Source organism: Oncorhynchus clarkii, chromosome 12, assembly GCF_045791955.1.
Source record: "Oncorhynchus clarkii lewisi isolate Uvic-CL-2024 chromosome 12, UVic_Ocla_1.0, whole genome shotgun sequence".
NCBI classification, from domain to species: Eukaryota; Metazoa; Chordata; class Actinopteri; order Salmoniformes; family Salmonidae; genus Oncorhynchus; species Oncorhynchus clarkii.
This window is the reverse complement of record NC_092158.1, coordinates 101693697-101715125: the sequence shown is the minus strand read 5'-3', so window position 1 is coordinate 101715125 and position 21429 is coordinate 101693697. Positions and strand designations below refer to the sequence as shown.

The 21429-nt window shown below is 39.2% G+C and overlaps 2 protein-coding genes across 2 annotated transcripts in view; one reads left to right on the top strand and one right to left on the bottom strand.

The window, feature by feature from the left end:
- The window catches only part of LOC139421799 (NLR family CARD domain-containing protein 3-like), a 50264-nt gene extending 29127 nt beyond the window's left edge, over positions 1-21137 (top strand). Inside the window, 6 exon segments of the mRNA XM_071172918.1 lie at positions 13764-15091; positions 15093-15571; positions 15822-15995; positions 18964-19137; positions 19303-19349; positions 19737-21137. Of these exon segments, the coding sequence (XP_071029019.1) occupies positions 13764-15091; positions 15093-15571; positions 15822-15995; positions 18964-19137; positions 19303-19349; positions 19737-20290 (2756 nt within the window). The 3' untranslated portion in view covers positions 20291-21137.
- The window catches only part of LOC139421752 (NLR family CARD domain-containing protein 3-like), a 1082035-nt gene that overhangs the window by 100339 nt on the left and 960267 nt on the right, over positions 1-21429 (bottom strand). The gene's annotated exons all lie outside the window — the stretch shown is intronic.

Genomic DNA, 21429 nt, shown 5'->3' with positions numbered 1-21429 from the left:
GTAGGAAATGAGATATGATCCTTTATCATGCTGACTGACCTGAAGGTCTCCGTAGGAAATGAGATATGATCCTTTACCATGCTGACTGACCTGAAGGTCTCCGTAGGAAATTAGATATGATCCTTTACCATGCTGACTGACCTGAAGGTCTCCGTAGGAAATGTTGTGAAAATATCAGGCCTAGGCTACATGCTCTGGTATTTAGACTGAAAACTGATTTGAAGGTGATCAGTCCTGCTACTGATAGCTTATGTGAACAGATCTGAACAGGTTTAGACTGGTCATCTATGATATGTAGGTTATATACAGTACATTCTCTGTCCTGCTACTGGAAGGACTATAACATTATGTGAACTGATCTGAACAGGTTTAGACTGGTCATCTATGATGGCTATATCTGAGGTATAGACCTTGATCTGCATATCACTAACAAACTGCTACTATACATTATAACCTAGTCTACTTTACATAATATAACATATCACTAACAACCCACTACTATACATTATAACCTAGTCTACTTTACATAATATAACATCTACATATCACTAACAACCCACTACTATACATTATAACCTAGTCTACTTTACATAATATAACATCTACATATCACTATCAACCCACTACTATACATTATAACCTAGTCTACTTTACATAATATAACATATTACTAACAACCCACTACTATACATTATAACCTAGTCTACTTTACACGATTTAAAATCTCTTACTTGTTGCAAACCTTTCTGAATGGATCAATGATTCCCCCTCAGATCAATCATGTCTGTTTCAGTCCTTCTGTCTGTATTCTCAGATAGGTTCAGAAAATTACAGATTGAAAGACAATAAATAGCCTACTTTTAATTAATACAAATAATTTTGAGTCATTCACAAACAGTGACTTATTATTATTATTATTGACAGTTACCATGGAGATTAAATGTCACAGCTACATGTTCATGTGATTGCTTTAAATTATCTGACTGTTTCAAAGAAATAATGAATAAATTAGATCAATTGACATTCAATAATTAGTTGACATTGACATTCAATAACAACCAACATGCTGGATTTCTGTTTAGGGGTTTGTGCTCTAAAATGAGTCTCTATGGGGAGAGAGAGGAGGGGGGCCCTGCCTCTAAAATGAGTCTCTCTGGGGAGAGAGAGGAGGGCCCTGCCTTTAAAAGGCGTCTCTCTGGGGAACATGACACCAAAGCTAAGAGGTGAGATTTTGTTTAAGAATTATTACGTTTATTTCCAAAATTCTATATCCACAATTTTTCACATTTGTTTTTTAATCAGAAAATATTGTTCAATATTACTGACCTCAGATTTTTTGTAAATAGATTTTTATCCAATGTTTAGATGGAATGGGATGTTCATATTGTCTCACTTAGCTACCTTAAGATGAATGCACTTACAGATGCCATATCTTAATTTGACCCAGTTTCTCACAGGAGAAAAATTATCCTGCAGCAACAGGAAGTGTGAATTATTAAGTGCATTATAATAATTATTGAAATAAAATTGTTAGGGAAAATCAAGTTTGACATTTTTTAAGAAGTCTTTTAAAATCTAAAATACACAACAATATGGCAACTGTATTGTACGTCACTCTGGTGCCTGGTTTCCTCCATAGCGATGGAATTTAGGGTTACACGTGTTTTAAGAGTATCTTTCCTACAACAGCTGAAGATGTAACATGCATTTCACCACACACCACGCAGAGAGGACGGTCACAATGATGACTGAAAACACAACCGTTGGGTACGAATGAGTGACACATTTCCGGGCATGGGCGGTACATTTAAAATTCACTCATTCTTCCCTCGCACTTTGTCCTGCAAGTGTCAACTTATCATACATCATGTTACGTCATCAGAAGTGTCCACTTAATTTAAGGGCTGAGGGGAGATGGTGTCTTTCAGTGTTTGAAATGTAGCCATGGATAGTTTCTAAATAACATTACCAAGTGATCAATAACGTCCGAAGCTTCGTTTGATTTCATGCTTTTTCGAAACATGGCTGATTTTAAAACTCATAAAAGACACGCCCTCCTCCACTTACCCATAAGGCCTAGTGGCCTTATGCCCTTGGGGAATCTCCTTATGTCAGGCACCAGGTAGCCTAGTGGCCTTATGCCCTTGGGGAATCACCTTATGTCAGGCACCAGGTAGCCTAGTGGCCTTATGCCCTTGGGGAATCTCCTTATGTCAGGCACCAGGTAGCCTAGTGGCCTTATGCCCTTGGGGAATCGCTGCGGCCATCTTGGTCATCGGTTCAAACGATTATTCAAGCAAGGGAAGATCGCAACCTAAGCCCCTCGGGCCTCGTTTTTGATTGAGCTTGCAAGTGTACAATTATGTTCACTTCGGGAAACTCCCCATAATTCAATTTGTGATGATTGTATATCCACTAACAAAAGTCTGCCAAAACTGAATACCCCAAAGTCAATATGGAGAAGTAAAAACGAATGTAAATGAGTTAGAAATTGTGCTACTAATGCACGACAGCACAAACACGTCTCTTAATAAAAGTGATGATGTTTTTGTTTGTTTAGCTTTTGGAAAGTGTAGAAATAAAACATTTTCCTTATGAAGTTCCAGCTAGACAGGCTAACGTTAGTTAGCTAATTAATTTGCCTGCTATCGCACAGTAGGCAGGCTAACGTTAGTTAGCTAATTAATTTGCCTACTATCGTACAGTAGGCAGGCTAACGTTAGTTAGCTAATTAATTTGCTAGCTATCATATACAGTAGGCAGGCTAACGTTAGTTAGCTAATTAATTTGCCAGCAATCATACAGTAGGCAGGCTAACGTTAGTCAGCTAATTAATTTGCTAGCTATCATACAGTAGGCAGGCTAACGTTAGTTAGCTAATTAATTTGCTAGCAATCATACAGTAGGCAGGCTAACGTTAGTCAGCTAATTAATTTGCTAGCTATCAAACAGTAGGCAGGCTAACGTCAGTTAGCAATTTTTTTTTAAATGTATTTATTTTTTTACCTTTATTTAACTAGGCAAGTCCTTTGCGGGGGCACTGGTGTCTAGGTATTTGAGGTAATATGTACATGTAGGTATAGTTAGTGATTTGGGTAGTGGGTAGTGATTTGATTAGATGTTCAGGAGTCTTATGGCTTGGGGGTAGAAGCTGTTTAGAAGCCTCTTGGACCTAGAGTTGGCGCTCCGGTACCGCTTGCTGTGCAGTAGCAGAGAGACCAGTCTATGACTAGGGTGGCTGGGGTCTTTGACAATTTTTAGGGACTTCCTCTGACACCGCCTGGTATAGAGGTCCTGGATGGGTTTTGTCGTGCCCTCTTCACGACTGTCTTGGTGTGCTTGGACCATGTTAGTTTGTTGGTGATGTGGACTTCAAGGAACGTGAAGCTCTCAACCTGCTTTTAATTGCTAAATATTTCCAATAGATGGCAGCATAAGACCATGAAGCATCAGTTTTAGGCTACAAGCAGCAATATGATGGACCATGAAGCATCAGTTATAGGCTACAAGCAGCAATATGATGGACCATGAAGCATCAGTTATAGTCTACAAGCAGCAATATGATGGACCATGAAGCATCAGTTATAGGCTACAAGCAGCAATATGATGGACCATGAAGCATCAGTTTTAGGCTACAAGCAGCAATATGATGGACCATGAAGCATCAGTTATAGTCTACAAGCAGCAATATGATGGACCATGAAGCATCAGTTATAGTCTACAAGCAGCAATACGATGGACCATGAAGCATCAGTTATAGGCTACAAGCAGCAATATGATGGACATAAAATAGCAGCAAACAAAGACTTTATGTCCCTTGATTTTCTAAAATGTTCTCATTGCTTTAGTTAGCATTATGTCTTGTATTAGGGCTGTGTTGCTTCTGTTCATTACTTTAGTTAGCATTATGTCTCGTACTAGGGCTGTGTTGCTTCTGGTCATTACTTTAGTTAGCATTATGTCTCGTATTAGGGCTGTGTTGCTTCTGGTCATTACTTTAGTTAGCATTATGTCTCGTATTAGGGCTGTGTTGCTTCTGGTCATTACTTTAGTTAGCATTATGTCTCGTATTAGGGCTGTGTTGCTTCTGGTCATTACTTTAGTTAGCATTATGTCTCGTATTAGGACTGTGTTGCTTCTGGTCATTACTTTAGTTAGCATTATGTCTCGTATTAGGACTGTGTTGCTTCTGGTCATTACTTTAGTTAGCATTATGTCTCGTATTAGGACTGTGTTGCTTCTGGTCATTACTTTAGTTAGCATTATGTCTCGTATTAGGGCTGTGTTGCTTCTGGTCATTACTTTAGTTAGCATTATGTCTCGTACTAGGGCTGTGTTGCTTTAGGGAGAGCAAAACAATTGTGACTATTGGCTATATAGGTGTATAGCAAGTATTGAACCCCGGGTAAATAATCACTGGTCAGAACCTCAACCTCTTAATTCCTCATATTGGGAATAAACAGACTCGGAATAGAAAAGACAATATTGCCTCTTTCAAACCGCCTATAAATGACATCATTCAACCCTAACAGATAGCAAATGTACGCCAACATGCCCCTTGTTGGTGAGAGAAGGCAGAGTGACGGCACAAGCTTTTTGGCCGGGCTGAGTTGGCTACTTGTGCAGTGGGTCGATGCAGGTTGATGAATTTGACATTGAATGTTATGGGAAAATGCATTTCTCTCTACTAAAGTAAGGGGAGTGATGGTGTTTCCAGGAAGAAAAAACTAAACTAATCTTCTGAAATGTCATTTGTGGTCTTATGCTGCCATCTATTGGAATTATATAGCAACTGCAGTAGTACTGAATAATGTGTAATTCCTTACTATTTTTATTTTATTTAATTTCACCTTTATTTAACCAGGTAGGCTAGTTGAGAACAAGTTCTCATTTACAATTGCGACCTGGCCAAGATAAAGCATAGCAGTGTGAACAGACAACACAGAGTTACACATGGAGTAAACAATAAACAAGTCAAGAACACAGTAGAAAAAAAGTTTTAAAAAGAGTCTATATACATTGTGTGCAAAAGTCATGAGGAGGTAGGCAAATAATTACCATTTTGATCAGATGGTCATGTGCAGGTAGAGATACTGGTGTGCAAAAGAGCAGAAAAGTAAATAAATAAAAACAGTATGGGGATGAGGTAGGTAAATTGGGTGGGCTATTTACCGATGGACTATGGACTAAAGTAGTAACAGCTCAGATTTGCAAAATATTAAATGTTCTAGTTAATTTTACCACTTCCAACCATAAATAACCATTTAGAGCATAACAATTAAACTGACTTAAACCAAAAACTTCATACATTTAGTTAATTTGTGGATCCGACGTAGTTTAGTTAATTATATATATTTTTTTAAATCTAGCCCCAGTCTCTACTTTTATCCAATGTAAAATCACAGTTTCAAATTTTGCTACATAAAACTGAAATGAGCCGGTCGGTCACATTTTAGAGTAAGGCAGAAATATAGCATTTTGCAAAAAAAACCATGATTTGTCTCTCTGTGAAATGAAACCATCAAGTGATAGATTTTAAACAAATGCTTATCTGTCATTGAACAATGCCATGCCATGATTAGCTAGTGAAAAAACACACCAATTTCTTTCATAATTTCACAAAACAATAGAAGCTAATTTATGAACATTTCTGAAAATGGATACACAGCGTTTTGGAGGTAAACTCTTCTTATGTTTCCCCATCTGAGCTCAGAGTAGATGAGATGTAATGTTTGTCTCTGTTGTGTTGAAGTCCAATCAAGCAGGAGAGACCAGCCTCCTCAGTACCCAGCTGTTTGTCCATGAAGAGTGACCAGTCTATGGATCTACCTATACACTTTAAAGAGGGAGACTTTTCTACTGAACAAAGGTAAGAAGAGCTCATGGGTCATGGTCAGTGGGGGGCAGCATTTTCACTTTTGGATGAATAGCGTGCCCAGATCTGAACTGCCTCCTACTCTGTCACAGATGCTAATATATGCTAATTATTATTAGTATTGGATAGAAAACACTCTGAAGTTTCTAAAACTGTTGAATGATGTATGTGAGTATAACTGAACTTATATGGCAGGCAAAAACCTGAGAAGAAATCCAAACAGGAAGTGAGAAATCGATTTTCAAAACAGTGCCTATTGAAATCCCAGTGAGATATGAATGAGGATGCACTTCCTAGGGCTTCCACTAGATGTCACCGTCTTTAGAACCTGGTTTGAGGATTCTACTATAAAGGAGGGGCTCATAATAGCTCTTTGAGTGAGTGGTCTGGCAGAGAGCCTTGGTCTCATGGCGCGTGCTCCCGACAGAGTTTGCTCTCGTTCCAATGCTTTTCTTCAGACAATGAAATTCTCCGGTTGGAACCTTATTGATGATTTATGTTAAAAACATCCTAAAGATTGATTGCATAGATCATTTGACTTGTTTCTACGGACTGTAATCGAACTTTTCAAGTTTTTGTCTGGAGGAAGTGCTTGCGCCTCATGAAGATGGATTACTGGGCTGAACACGCTAACAACAAGTGGCTAAATGAAATGGCTTCAAGGAACTTTATGGAACAAATCAGTAATTTATTGTCGAACTGGGATTCCTGGGAGTGCCTTCAGATGAAGATCATCAAAGGTAAGTGAATATTTATAGTGTTTTTTCTAGCTTCTGTTGACACCAAAATGATGGATATTCCTCTGGCTGTTTTGGGATCTGAGCGCCGTTCTCAGATTAGGCTTTTTCAGTAAAGTTTTTTTTAAATGTGACACAGCGGTTGAATAGAGGAGAAGCCTATTATTAAATCTGTGAATTTTATCAATCTTTTATCAATTCTTATTATGAGTATTTTTGCAAAATCACCGGATGTTTTGGAAACAAAACATTACTGCACGTAAAGAGCCAATGTAAACTGAGATTTTGATATATATATGCAAATTATCGAACAAAACATACATGTATTGTGTAACATGATGTCCTATGAGTGTCATCGGATGAAGATCATCAAAGGTTAAGGATTTTTTTGTGACTCCTATCTTTTGTTGGAAAACGGCTGTGTGTGTTTTTGTGACTTGACTCTGACCTAACATAATCATATGTTGTGCTTTAGCTGTAAAGCATTTTTTAAATCGGACATGATGGGTAGATTAACTAGATGTTTATCTTTCATGTGCTGTATTGGACTTGTTAATGTGTGAAAGTTACATATTTATAAAAAATATTTTTGAATTTCGCACGTTGCCTTTTCAGCGGAATGTTGTCGAGCCATAGAAAGGTTAAACAAGAAAAAAGAAGAAAAATACCATTTGTCTCTCTGAAATGAAACCATCAAGTGATAGATTATAGTGATAGATTATAGTGATAGATTATAGTGATAGATTATAGTGATAGATTATAGTGATAGATTATAGTGATAGTTTACAGTGATAGATTATAGTGACAGATTACAGTGATAGATTATAGTGATAGATTATAGTGATAGATTATAGTGATAGATTATAGTGATAGATTATAGTGATAGTTTATAGTGATAGATTATAGTGATAGATTACAGTGATAGATTATAGTGATAGATTATAGTGATAGATTATAGTGATAGATTATAAAGAAACACATGTCGGTCATTGAACAACGCCAAGTCATGATTAGATAGTGAAAAAAAAACAATTAGGGGATAATTTCTTTAAGCAATAGAATCTAATTGACCAACTTTTCTGAAAAGTGATATATATAATTTTGGAATGAAACTCTTATGTTTCCCCATCTGAGCTCAGAGTAGATGAGAGATGTAATGTTTGTCTCTGTTGTGTTGAAGTACAATCAAGCAGGAGAGACCAGCCTCCCCTGTTCCCAGATGTGTGTCCATGAAGAGTGACTGGTCTATGGACACTCCTATACACTTTAGAGAGGGAGACTTTTCTACTGAACAAAGGTAAGAAGAACTCATGGGTCATGGTCAGTGATTTAAACGACACTGTCTCTAGTAATTTCTCCTCTCCCATTTTCCCATTTATTGTTGTTGTTTTCATAATCCATAGGCTCATCCTTTTGTCCATTTTCATAGTCCTAAAACAATATTAAACAAACACAACATTCCCTCCCTGTGTGTGTGTGTGTGTGTGTGTGTGCACTCCCTGGCTGAGGAGTGGTAATCTCTATCCTGATTGCCTAGTCACTTTTACCTCTACCTACATGTACATATTACCTCAACTACCTGGTACCCCTACACATTGACTCAGTACTGGTACTCCTTATAGTCTCATTATTACCTCAACAACCTGGTATCCCTGCAAATTGACTCAGTACTGGTTCTCCTTATAGTCTCATTATTACCTCAACTACCTGGTACCCTGCACATTGACTCAGTACTGGTACTCCTTATAGCCTCATTATTACCTCAACTACCTGGTACCCTGCACATTGACTCAGTACTGGTACTCCTTATAGCCTAATTTTCTAGTTCATTTTTCCACCTACAAACATATAATAACAATTTATTGCAAAACAAGCAATGAATCAGACATAAACCAAAAACACCACAACATTTAGTTAATTATATAAATATTTATTTAGATGGGTGACATTATCTATGTAATGTTTGTCTCTGTTGTGTTGAAGTACAATCAAGCAGAAGAGACCAGCCTCCACTGTACCCAGCTGTGTGTCCATGAAGAGTGACCAGTCTATGAATCTACCTATCATGTTTAGACAGGGAGACTTTTCTACTGAACAAAGGTAGGAAGAACTCACGGGTCATGGTCAGTGAGTTAACCTCTCTGGTGTAAGTGGGACGGTAGCTTCCCCCTCGACAACAGCAAGTGAAATTGCAGGGCGCCAAATTCAAAACAACACAAAAAAAAGGCTTTACTTTATGTTACGTTAGTCACAGAAAACCATACAGCCATTTTCCAGCCAAGGTAAGAGCTCACAAAAGTCAGAAATAGCGATTCAATTAATCAGTAACCTTTGATGATCTTAATCAGATGGCACTCACAGGACTTCATGTTACAAAAATAAATGTGTGTTTTGTTCGATAAAGTAAATTTTTATGTCCAATAATCTCAGTTGAAATTGACACGCTATGTACAGTGATCATTGTCTCAAACAAACATCCGGTGAAATTTCAGAGAGCCACATCAAATTACAGAAATACTCATCACGACATTGATGAAAAATACAAGTTTTATAAATAGGATTAAAGATAAACGTCTTGTTATTCCAGCCGCTGTGTCAGATTTTCAAAAAGGCTTTACAGAGAAAGCACACCACTTGATTGTTAGGTCAGCGCCTAGCCACAGAAAATCATACAGCCATTTTCCAACTAAGGAGAGGTGTCACAAAAGTCAGAAATAGAGTTAAAATGAATCACTTACCTTTGTTGATCTTCATCTGGTGGCACTCCCAGGTCTCCATGTTAGACAATAAATGTTTGTTTTGTTCGATAATGTCCCTCTTTATGTCCAAAAACCTTTTGTTGGTGCGTTTAGTTCAGTAATCCAAAGGCACAATACGCGCTCTCAACATGCAGACGAAAGGTCCAAAAAAGTACAATAAAAGTCCGTAGAAACATGTCAAACGATGTTTAAAATCCTCAGGTTGTTTTCGTCATTAATAATCAATAATATTTCAACCGGACAGAAGCTTCGTCAATAGAAAAGGAGAAACAAGAAAGGCTCCCGATCCACACGCTGGGCTCATGTCTGGAAATCTCCACTGTCCACTCATTGAAAGTGCTGTATCTCCCTCATTTTGCACAGTAAAAGCCTGAAACAATGCCTAAAGACTGGCCACATGTAGGAGAAGACACAGATCGTGAACTGTGTCTGTATGTATATCAAAATAATAGTTTTTCAGTCAGTTCTGTTATACACAGACATTATTTTAACAGGTTTAGAAACTTTAGAGTTTCTATCCAAATCTACTAATTATAGGAATATCGTTAATTTGGGCTATTCATCCAAAATTCCCAATGTGAAGTTAAACAACACTGTCTCTAGTCATTTCTCCTTACCCATTTTCCCATGTATTGTTCTTGTTTTCATAATCCACAGGCTATTCCTTTTGTAAATAAAGGTGAAATAAAATAAATAAAAAACAATTTTCTAGCTCTGAGTCTCTATTTTTATCCAATGTAAAAAACACAATTTCAAATGTTGCCACAGGAGACCGAATTGAGCCAGTCAGTCACATTTGACTGTATAAAACCTAGCAGTACTACTGATTTCTCTGAGAGTGAGACAGATATATATTATTACTGTGTAAAACCTAGCAGTACTACTGATTTCTCTGAGAGTGAGACAGATATATATTATTACTGTGTAAAACCTAGCAGTACTACTGATTTCTCTGAGAGTGAGACAGATATATATTATTACTGTGTAAAACCTAGCAGTACTACTGATTTCTCTGAGAGTGAGGCAGATATATATTATTACTGTATAAAACCTAGCAGTACTACTGATTTCTCTGAGAGTGAGGCAGATATATATTATTACTGTGTAAAACCTAGCAGTAATACTGATTTCTCTGAGAGTGAGGCAGATATATATTATTACTGTGTAAAACCTAGCAGTACTACTGATTTCTCTGAGAGTGAGGCAGATATATATTATTACTGTGTAAAACCTAGCAGTACTACTGATTTCTCTGAGAGTGAGGCAGATATATATTATTACTGTATAAAACCTAGCAGTACTACTGATTTCTCTGAGAGTGAGACAGATATATATTATTACTGTGTAAAACCTAGCAGTACTACTGATTTCTCTGAGAGTGAGACAGATATATATTATTACTGTGTAAAACCTAGCAGTACTACTGATTTCTCTGAGAGTGAGACAGATATATATCATTACTGTGTAAAACCTAGCAGTACTACTGATTTCTCTGAGAGTGAGGCAGATATATATCATTACTGTGTAAAACCTAGCAGTACTACTGATTTCTCTGAGAGTGAGACAGATATATATTATTACTGTATAAAACCTAGCAGTACTACTGATTTCTCTGAGAGTGAGACAGATATATATTATTACTGTGTAAAACCTAGCAGTACTACTGATTTCTCTGAGAGTGAGGTAGATATATAGCATTTTGCAAAAAAACATGATTATTTGTCTCTCTGAAATGAAAACATCAAGTGATAGATTTTAAACAAAAACATGTCTGTCACTGAACAACCCCATTCCATGATTAGATAGTTGAAAAACCACACCAATCTCTCTCATAATTTCTTTAAACAATAAAAGATAATTTACTACATTTCTGAAAGTGATATATAGCGTTTTGGAATTAAACTCTTTCTATGTTTCCCCATCTGACCTCAGAGTAGATGAGACATGTAATGTTTGTCTCTGTTGTGTTGAAGTCCAATCAAGCAGGAGAGACCAGCCTCCCCTGTTCCCAGCTGTGTGTCCATGAAGAGTGACCAGTCTATGGAACCTCCTATATTATTTAGAGAGGGAGACTTTTCTACTGAACAAAGGTAAGAAGAACTCATGGGTCCTGGTCAGTGAGTTAAACAACACTGTCTCTAGTCATTTCTCCTCTCCCATTTTCCCATTTATTGATGTTGTTTTCATTCATTTTCAACATGTTCTCATCCTTTTGTCCATTTTCATAGTCCTAAAATAATATTAAACAAACACAACATTCCCTCCGTGTGTGTGTGTGTGTGTGTGTGTGTGTGTGTGTGTGTGTGTGTGTGTGTGTGTGTTTGTGCATGTGCGTGTGTGAGTGTTCTCCTTGATGTTTTGTCCACAGAAACCAACAGGAGAGATCAGAGTCAGAGATTCTCAGTGGTCAGTCTTTCCAGAGTCATCAAACAGACCTGGCCTCCATATTCAGTGTATGTGGTCCTGTTATGAATAATTTTGCACGCCCAATTCTTCAGTTTTTGATTTGTTAAAAAAGTTTGAAATATCCAATAAATGTCGTTCCACTTCATGATTGTGTCCCACTTGTTGTTGATTCTTCACAAAAAAATACAGTTTTATATCTTTATGTTTGAAGCCTGAAATGTGGCAAAAGGTCGCAAAGTTCAAGGGGGCCGAATACTTTCGTAAGGCACTGTATATTTGTTTTTGTTTACCTCAAGTAAAATTGATCTGTCAATCATTCATTAATGTGTTAATGAGAAAGCATTTATTCTCCTGCTTAACTTATTTACTTTATTTATTTCAGTTGCTTGAAGAGAATATTATGACATTTGTGAAGAACGAGCTGAAGATGTTCAAGAGGAATCTTAGTCCAGAACTCCCAGAAGGCTTTGAGAGTCAGAAGCAGGATAAGGAAGTGGTGGATGCTGAAGATGAGAAGCAGGAGAGCAGTGCCAGAGAGGGGGCTCTGAAGATCACACTGCACGTCCTGAGGAAAATGAACCAGAAGGAGCTTGCTGACACACTGGAGAAATGTAAGAGCTGTCTGCCTCATGTTGAATGCTGTTTTATAACATTTAAAAGCTGTAGCTAAAGTACAGCTAAAGTAGCTGTGAAACTCAATGATATTGTAGCAGCCTTAACACAACACCTAGTGACCTCATCAAGTAGCAGCAGGGCTGTGTTGATTATTTTAGAGAGAGAGAAGAGGGAGAGAGAGAGAGAGAGTAATGAGAAAGAGAGGGAGAACATTAATTATACCATCAATAATACCAATAATAATATCAGTCACTAGTCTGTAATGCATTATGAAAACATATACACATTACAGTCAGATAAGAAAATAAATTATTATAATTTAAACATTACAACAGTTCTGCAATACTGTAGGCATTAAAACAAACAATATATATATATATATATAACAATATTAAACTTCTCCAGGATAGGGGTCAGCATTTGGAATTTTGGATGAAAAGCATGCCCAAATTCAACTGCCTGCCACTCATCCCCAGATGATAAGATATGCATATTATTAGTACATTTAGATAGAAGTTTCTGAAGTTTCTAAAACTGTTTGAATCATGTATGTGAGTATAACAGAACTTATGTAGCAAAACCCCGAGGACAAACCATTCAGATCTTCTTTTTTTGAGGTCACTCTCTTTTCAATGAGTTTTCATTGGGATTCCAGACTGCAGTTCCTACCACTTCCACTGGATGTCACCAGTCTTTAGAAATTGGGTTTTTCCTTTTTTCCTTTGAGAAATGAAATAGTAGCCCTGTTCAAAACGAGGGTCACTTCAAGTGTACCTTCTGATAGAGGCGCATGACCAGAAAGGTAGCGTCAGGTTGTTTTCTTCCTGTACACAGATCATGCCGTCTTCAATTTAATCGATTATTTACGTTTAAAAATACCTAAAGTTGTATTACAAAAGTAGTATGAAATGTTTTTGCAGTTTACAGGTAACCTATGAGATAGTTTTTTTTCACGTTGCGCAAGTTGGAACCGGTGTTTTTCAGGATCAAACGTGCCTAATAAACAACAAAAGGACCATTTGGATTGTTTATTGGAGTGTCCCACAAAAGATTCTCATCGGAAGGCATGATTTATATTTTTATTTCTGCGTTTTTGTGCGTTTTGTGTCGCGCCTGCAGGGTTGAAATATGCTTTCTTCTCTTTGTTTACGGAGGTGCTATCCTCAGATAAGAGCATCGTTTGCTTTCGTCGAAAAGCCTTTTTGAAATCTGACATGTTGGCTGGATTCACAACGAGTGTAGCTTTAATTTGGTATCTTACATGTGTGATTTCATGAAATATTTTATTTGAATTTGCTGCATTTTTCCCTTCAGACGCCAGCATCCCACATATCCCAGAGAGGTTGTTAATATCCTCTCTGTTATTTCTAGATTCAGAAGAGCTTGGTGTGATTTGCCAACGTGAACTCAAATATAATCTAAAGAAGAAGTTTCAATGTGTATTTGAGGGGATCGCTAAACAAGGAAACCCAACACTTCTCAATAAGATCTACGCAGAGCTCTACATCACAGAGGGTGGAACAGGAGAGGTCAATAATGAACATGAGCTGAGACAGATTGAGACAACAACCAGGAAACAAGCAAGACCAGAGACTGCAATCAAATGTAACGACATCTTCAAACCCTTAACTGGACAAGACAAAATGATCAGAACTGTGCTGACAAAGGGAGTCGCTGGCATTGGAAAAACAGTCTCTGTGCAGAAGTTCATTCTGGACTGGGCTGAAGGAAAAGCAAACCAGGATGTCCAATTTGTATTTTCATTCCCTTTTCGGGAGCTGAATATGATGAAAGAGGACAAACACACTTTCATCAAACTTCTTAATCACTTCTCAATGGAAACCAAACAATCAAGAATCTCCAACTACGACAAGTACAAAGTTCTGTTCATATTTGATGGTCTGGATGAGTGCCGACTGCCCCTAGACTTCCAGAAGAACAAGATCTGTTGTGACGTCACAGAGTCAACCTCAGTGGATGTTCTGCTGACAAATCTCATCAAGGGAAATCTGCTTCCCTCTGCTCTCCTCTGGATAACTACCCGACCTGCAGCAGCCAATAAGATCCCTTCAGGGTGTGTTGACCAGGTGACAGAGGTACGAGGGTTCAGTGACCCACAGAAGGAGGAGTACTTCAGGAAGAGATTCAGTGATGAGGACCTGGCCAGCAGAATCATCTCACACATAAAGACATCAAGGAGCCTTCACATCATGTGCCACATTCCAGTCTTCTGTTGGATTTCTGCTATAGTCCTTGAACTCATGCTGAAACATAAGAGAGAAGAGATACCCAAGACTCTGACTGAGATGTACACACACCTTGTGGTGTTTCATACCACACAGAAGAATGAAAAGTATCCTGGGAAAGAAGAGACAGGTCCACACTGGAATAAAGAGATCATTCTGTCACTGGGAAAACTGGCTTTTCAACAGCTTGTGAATGGCAATCTGATTTTCTATGAAGGAGACCTGAAAGATGCTGGCATTGATGTCAATGAAGCCTCAGTGTACTCAGGATTGTGCACACAGCTCTTTAAAGAGGAATGTGGGCTGTACCAGGACAAGGTGTACTGCTTTGTTCATCTGAGCATTCAGGAGTTTCTGGCTGCTGTATATGTGTTCCTCTCATTCAACAACAACAATGAGAATCTAATGGCCGAACCGCAAACAAGGTCCAGTATCTTTGCTTATCTTTGCTTCGCTGTTCAGAGACAAGCCTGAAGTTACTTTCTACAAGAGTGCTGTAGATAAAGCCTTACAAAGTGAGACGGGAAACCTGGACCTTTTCCTCCGCTTCCTTCTGGGCCTCTCACTGGAGTCCAATCAGAAGCACTTACGAGGTTTACTGACAACGACAAGAAGCAGCTCACAGAGCCATGAAGAAACAGTCAAGTACATCAAGGAGAAGATCAGGGAGAATCCCTCTCCAGAGAGGTGCATCAATCTGTTCCACTGTCTGAATGAACTGAATGACCATTCTCTAGTGGAGGAGATCCAAAGCTACCTGAGATCAGGAAGTCTCTCTGGAGCCAAACTGTCACCTGCACAGTGGTCAGCTCTGGTCTTTGTGTTGCTGACTTCAGAAAAGGAGCTGGATGTGTTTGACCTGAAGAAATACTCCAGATCAGAGGAAGGTCTTCTGAGGCTGCTGCCAGTGGTCAAAGCCTCCAAAGTTGTTCTGTGAGTACATAAAATGGCATTGAAGAACTAATCATCAGGAATAAATATTCCGTTTAGAGAATTTATTTTAGTATAATATGTTTTTAATGCATTGATTTTCATATTAGTATAACATTGTGACGATATAATTCTAGGAGATAATCTATATGCTGTTTGAGAGAATAAACCAAATGCATCTACCATTGTCCTTCTACACTACTGTTGTTAAATTAACAGTGTGTTTGTGAAGTCATGATGATCTCTTTGTCAGGCTGTCAGGCTGTGGAGTCACAGAGGAAGGCTGTGCTTCTCTGGTCTCAGCTCTGAAGTCAAACCCCTCACACCTGAGAGAGCTGGATCTGAGTAACAATGACCTGAAGGATTCAGGAGTGAAGCTGCTCTCTGCTGGACTGGGGAATCCCCACTGTAAACTGGAGACTCTGAAGTCAGTATTCCTGTACTTGGTCAACAAGTGAACTGTTCACCAGATCCACATGTGTTTACCAGACACACACAGTCCACACCATATGTTTTTGGACAGTGAAGCTTACCGTTTTAAATGTGGTGCTATGCTCCAGCATTTAGGATTTGAGGTAGAATGTTTCATATTAGGAGACAGTACAGAATGTCACCTTTTATTTAAAGGTATTTATACATATATATTTTACCGTTTAGTCTTAATTATTTGGATAAATTAATTTCGTCAAAAGTTTAGTGTTTGGTCCAAGATTCTTTGCTTGCAGTGATTACATCAAGGTTGTGATTCTACAAACTTGTTGAATTCATTTTCAGTTTGTCTTGGTTGTGTTTTAGATGATTTTTCTGATAGAAACTGAATGGTGAATAATGTACTGTCATTTTGGAGTTACTTGTATTGTAAGAATTGAAGATGTATCTGCACACAATTCATGTGGATGCTGCCATGATCATAAATAATCATGAATGAATCGTGAATGATGATGAATGAGAAAGTTACGGAGGCACAAAGATCAGACCCCCTCTGTTATTGGTAATGGTGAGGGGTTAGTATGTTTTGTTGTAGCCTCTGTTATTGGTAATGGTGAGAGGTTAGCATGTTTTGTTGTAGCCTCTGTTATTGGTAATGGTGAGAGGTTAGCATGTTTTGTTGTAGCCTCTGTTATTGGTAATGGTGAGAGGTTAGTATGTTTTGTTGTATCCTCTGTTATTGGTAATGGTGAGAGGTTAGCATGTTTTGTTGTAGCCTCTGTTATTGGTAATGGTGAGAGGTTAGCATGTTTTGTTGTAGCCTCTGTTATTGGTAATGGTGAGAGGTTTCCATGTTTTGTTGTAGCCTCTGTAACTCTTCACATCAAAGTTTTCATGATTGAGTTATGATTTTTATTAATTAATTTGGATCAGATCTGTTTAAACCAACTCTTAGTGTTATTATTCATTATTTATTTATGATTTGTATTAATCAAGGAATAATCATGTTAGTAGTGTTTAGAAAACATGTTTTCTACTCACTTAGACAGAATATTACTCCAGTCATCATCCATTATTCAGTTATTATCGGGCAAAACAAACCCAAAACACAACCAAAATAAACTGCAAATGCAACCAACAAGTTTACAACCAAATACTCTTTAATACACTATAAGTATATTTCTTCAAATTGCGGGACTGGATACATAAAGTGCCTTCATTTCAAAACGGTGAAACAGATATGTGTTAAAATATTGTCAAATAAAAGATGACATTTTATACTGTCACCTCAAATTAAACATTTGGTCTGAAATCCAAAATCTTGGAGTATAGAGTCACATTTAAAATGTTAGCTTCACTTTAAAAATATATATGGTGTGGACTGTATACTCAATACAATCTAAATCTGATACCTCTAATTGTCACACACTGACCTAAGAGAGAAGTTTTATTTCTCTATTTTGTTAGGTCAGGGTGTGATGTGTGGTGGGCATTCTATGTTTTGCTTTCTATGTTTCTTTATTTCTATGTTTTCGCTGGGTATGGTTCTCAGCTGTCTATCATTGTCTCTGATTGGGAATCACTTGACTTTTGTCAGTGGCACTGTTGCCCTGTAAGCTTCACGGATGGTTCTTTGTTTGTTGTTTTGTTGGCGTCATTCCAAAATAAAGAAAATGTACGCTCACCACGCTGCGCTTTGGTCCACTTATTTTGACGGCCGTGACAGAACCATGACAGAACTCACCTCAAAAGGACCAAGCGGCGTGGACAGGAGTATGAGACAACCTGGGAGGAGGTAGAGAGGTGGTCACTCGACCCAGGGAGAGTGCCAGAGCCCGCCTGGCATTCAATTGAACAGTGCGAGGAGGGATACTGGAGAATGGAGTTGGCGACACGTACACGGCTAGCAAGGAGAGAGGAAGCCCCAGAATAGTTTTTTTTGGGGGGGAAACGGGGAGTTTGGCTGAGTCAGGTTGGAGACCTTTGCCAACTGTGGCGAGCGTCGTACTGGTCAGTCACCGTGTTATGCGGTGGAGTGCACGGTGTCTCCAGTGAGCGTTCACAGCCCGGTGCGCTACCTTCCAGCTCCCCGGATCGGCCGGGCTAGAGTGGGCGTCCAACCAGGACGGATGGTGCCGGCTCAGCGCATCTGGCTGCTAGTACGTCACTACGGCCCAGGATATCCTGCGCCGGCACTGCGCACTGTGTCTCCGGTGCTTCTGAAGTGTGTCCTGTGCCTGCACACCGCACGTTGGCGACGGGCCACAGTCCGGGGTCCGCAGCGAGGGTGCCCAGTACGGGGCCCACAGCGAGGGTGTCCAGTCCGGGGTCGGCAGCAAGGGACCCCACACCAGAGGTGCCACCAAAACGGGGTGAGCCAGAGTTGGAGCGGGGTCTACGTCCCACACCAGAGCCGCCACCGCGGATAGATGCCCTCCCGGACCCTCCGCTATAGGTTCAGGTTTTGCGGCCGGAGTCCTTATCTTGGGGAGGGGCGATACTCAGGGACAAGGACAGCTGTCTATCGTTGTCTCTGATTGGGAATCATAGTTAGGTAGCCCTTTTTCAATCCTTTCAGAGTGGGAGGTTGACTTTTGTCAGTGGCCCTGTAAGCTTCACGGATGGTTCTTTGTTTGTTGTTTTGTTGGCGTCATTCCAAAATAAAGAAAATGTGCCCTCACCACGCTGCGCTTTGGTCCTTTTGACGGCCGTGACACTAATACCTTTGACTGACACTGCTTTTTAAACTTGTCTGGTCAGTACTCAAATATTTGTAATATGCATTTTTCTACCTGCAGGCAATACTTTGATAATTTGTCAATTCTAATAATCATACATTCATTGATGAATAGATATGGCATGTTTCAGGACACTGATATATCTGAATATGTTGAAAAAATATACTGCCACTATCTTCACCACCAAAGAATAGCAGTGTGATTTTAATATGATTTGACTCTTTGCAGGCTGTCACACTGTCTCGTCACAGAGGAAGGCTGTGCTTCTCTGGCCTCAGCTCTGAGGTCAAACCCCTCACACCTGAGAGAGCTGGACCTGAGCTACAATCACCCAGGAGACTCAGGAGTCAGCCTGCTCTCTGCTGGACTACAGGATCCACACTGCAGACTGGAGAAACTCAAGTATGTAGAGGGTTTATATCAATGTTCATATCAGACATGTTTCACTTATCAGGCTAGTTAAAACAAACATTCTTACCACCACTTGGACAAAGGTATATGCTGACTGTGTGTGTGAGCTCGCATGTATCCCTCAATGACTGTCTGTTCTTCTGCTTACCGCTACAGTGTGGAACATGGTGGAGAGTACACAATGAAACCTGGACTTAGAAAATGTGAGTGTTGACAGCTGTGAAGAATATGACTAAGAACAAGTCTTAATTCAAGTTAAGTCAAAGTCAAAGACCACCATTATTACTTACTTGGTCATATTAAATATCAGCTGTATTTCTACAGAAGCAGAAATCAGGGACACTAAAGTTTTAAAAGAATTGATTTGACAATGTGTGTGGCATGTTCGTTTTACATAATAAATGTGTGTTTGTGTTCATGATGCATACGTGTGTGTGTGTGTGTGTGATCATTCAACAAGTCTCAAGTTACCTTAACTTCTCCTTTTGATACCTAGAAACATCTACATTAAATTAATTCGTGAAAAGTGAGTTAACATTCTAATGTGAATGATGATGATTTCTAATATTGTGTCTGGTTTCATCCATCAGATGTCTGTGATCTCACACTGGACCCAAACACAGTATACCGACTCCTCTCTCTGTCTGAGGAGAACAGAAAAGTGACACTGAGGTCAGAGGAGCAGCCGTATCCTGATGACCCAGAGAGATTTGAGAACTATGAACAGGTGCTGTGTAGAGAGGGTCTGACTGGGCGCTGTTACTGGGAGGTAGAGTGGAGTGGGAGAAGGGTTGATATAGGAGTGACATATAAAGGAATCAGCAGGAAAGGAAGGGCTAATGACTTTTGTCTTGGATACAATGACACGTCCTGGACACTTTTCTGCTATGACAACAGTTACATTGCCTGTCACAATAATAATCCCATTGCCATAGACGTCCGCCCCTCCAGCTTCCATAGAGTAGGAGTGTATCTGGACTGGCCAGCCGGCACTTTGTCATTCTACAGAGTCTCCTCTGACACACTGACCCACCTGTACACATTCACCTCCACATTCACTGAGCCCCTCTATCCAGGGTTTAGGGTTTGGTATGAAGACTCCTCAGTGTCCCTGTGTCAAACACAACATGATGTTTCATTCTAATCATGGTCATGTTCAGTAAGACACAATGGAGCAGCAATGTAGAATATCTCTCTAGTGTGTAAACCTCTCTTTCCAGGGTGTTTGGTATGAATATCTCTCTAGTGTGTAAACCTCTCTATCCAGGGTGTTTGGTATAAATATCTCTCTAGTGTGTAAACCTCTCTATCCAGGGTGTTTGCTATGAAAAATATGTAGTAGCATTACTTTAAATGATAGGTGTGTACAATCGTGTTACTCTGGTTGTGTAAATTGCTGTTTTCACATAACTCTGCACCTATTTCACCATGGCTGTCCACATCTCGTGTTACTCTGGTTGTGTAAATGGCTGTTTTCACATAACTCTGCACCTAATTCACCACATCTTGTCTGTTCCGAACAAAGTCTCTCCTCATCCTCTATTCTAAGAACCAACTGTTCTTAGTTCTCGTAGGAGAACACAGAGGACTCTGACTAGTTGGCCACCTCATCCACTAGATATGTGTTGGTTTGACACATTGAGTCAGTTGTGGTGGAACCAGCCATGACAAAGCATTAATAGGTTTACTATATGATACCTCTGTTGGTTTCTGTATGTCAGAGCTCTTGGCCCAACACTCAAGAGTGTGGGGTCGACCAGCCTCATTATTGCAGGGCTCTCAACGAGTCAATTATGGGTGCAGTGATTCAGGGCAGGTGGAGCTGTTATGAGCCCCAAATCTTTACCAACATAAATCAAATCCCACCCAAAAATGGTGGCTTGCTTGTTGTGTATGTTATTTTGGCATTCATATGTGACACATATCAGTTTGCAAACAATGTAATTTTTTTATTATATATATCACTGAATTAATAAAGCTCTATAGAAACATGGTTGCTTTTTTGATTTCTTGAGTAAGGCAATTAAAAAAAAAGCAGGTGTTTCAGCCCAGCTCAGTGATTTTTAGTGGTGGTGGGACAAGCCAGCAGAAAATACAAGCGTTGCGCCTTGATTGACTCAGTGTTCTGTCACCCATGGGGAAACTACGTCACCTCCAAGTCTAAGGGGAGACCTCGAGAATTCTAGCCCCTTGGGTGTTGCCATAGAGTTACATTAGAAATGCCCATCCAAGAAGGCTCAAAGTCATTGGCCACAGATAAAATGACGTCAAATCACATATGTG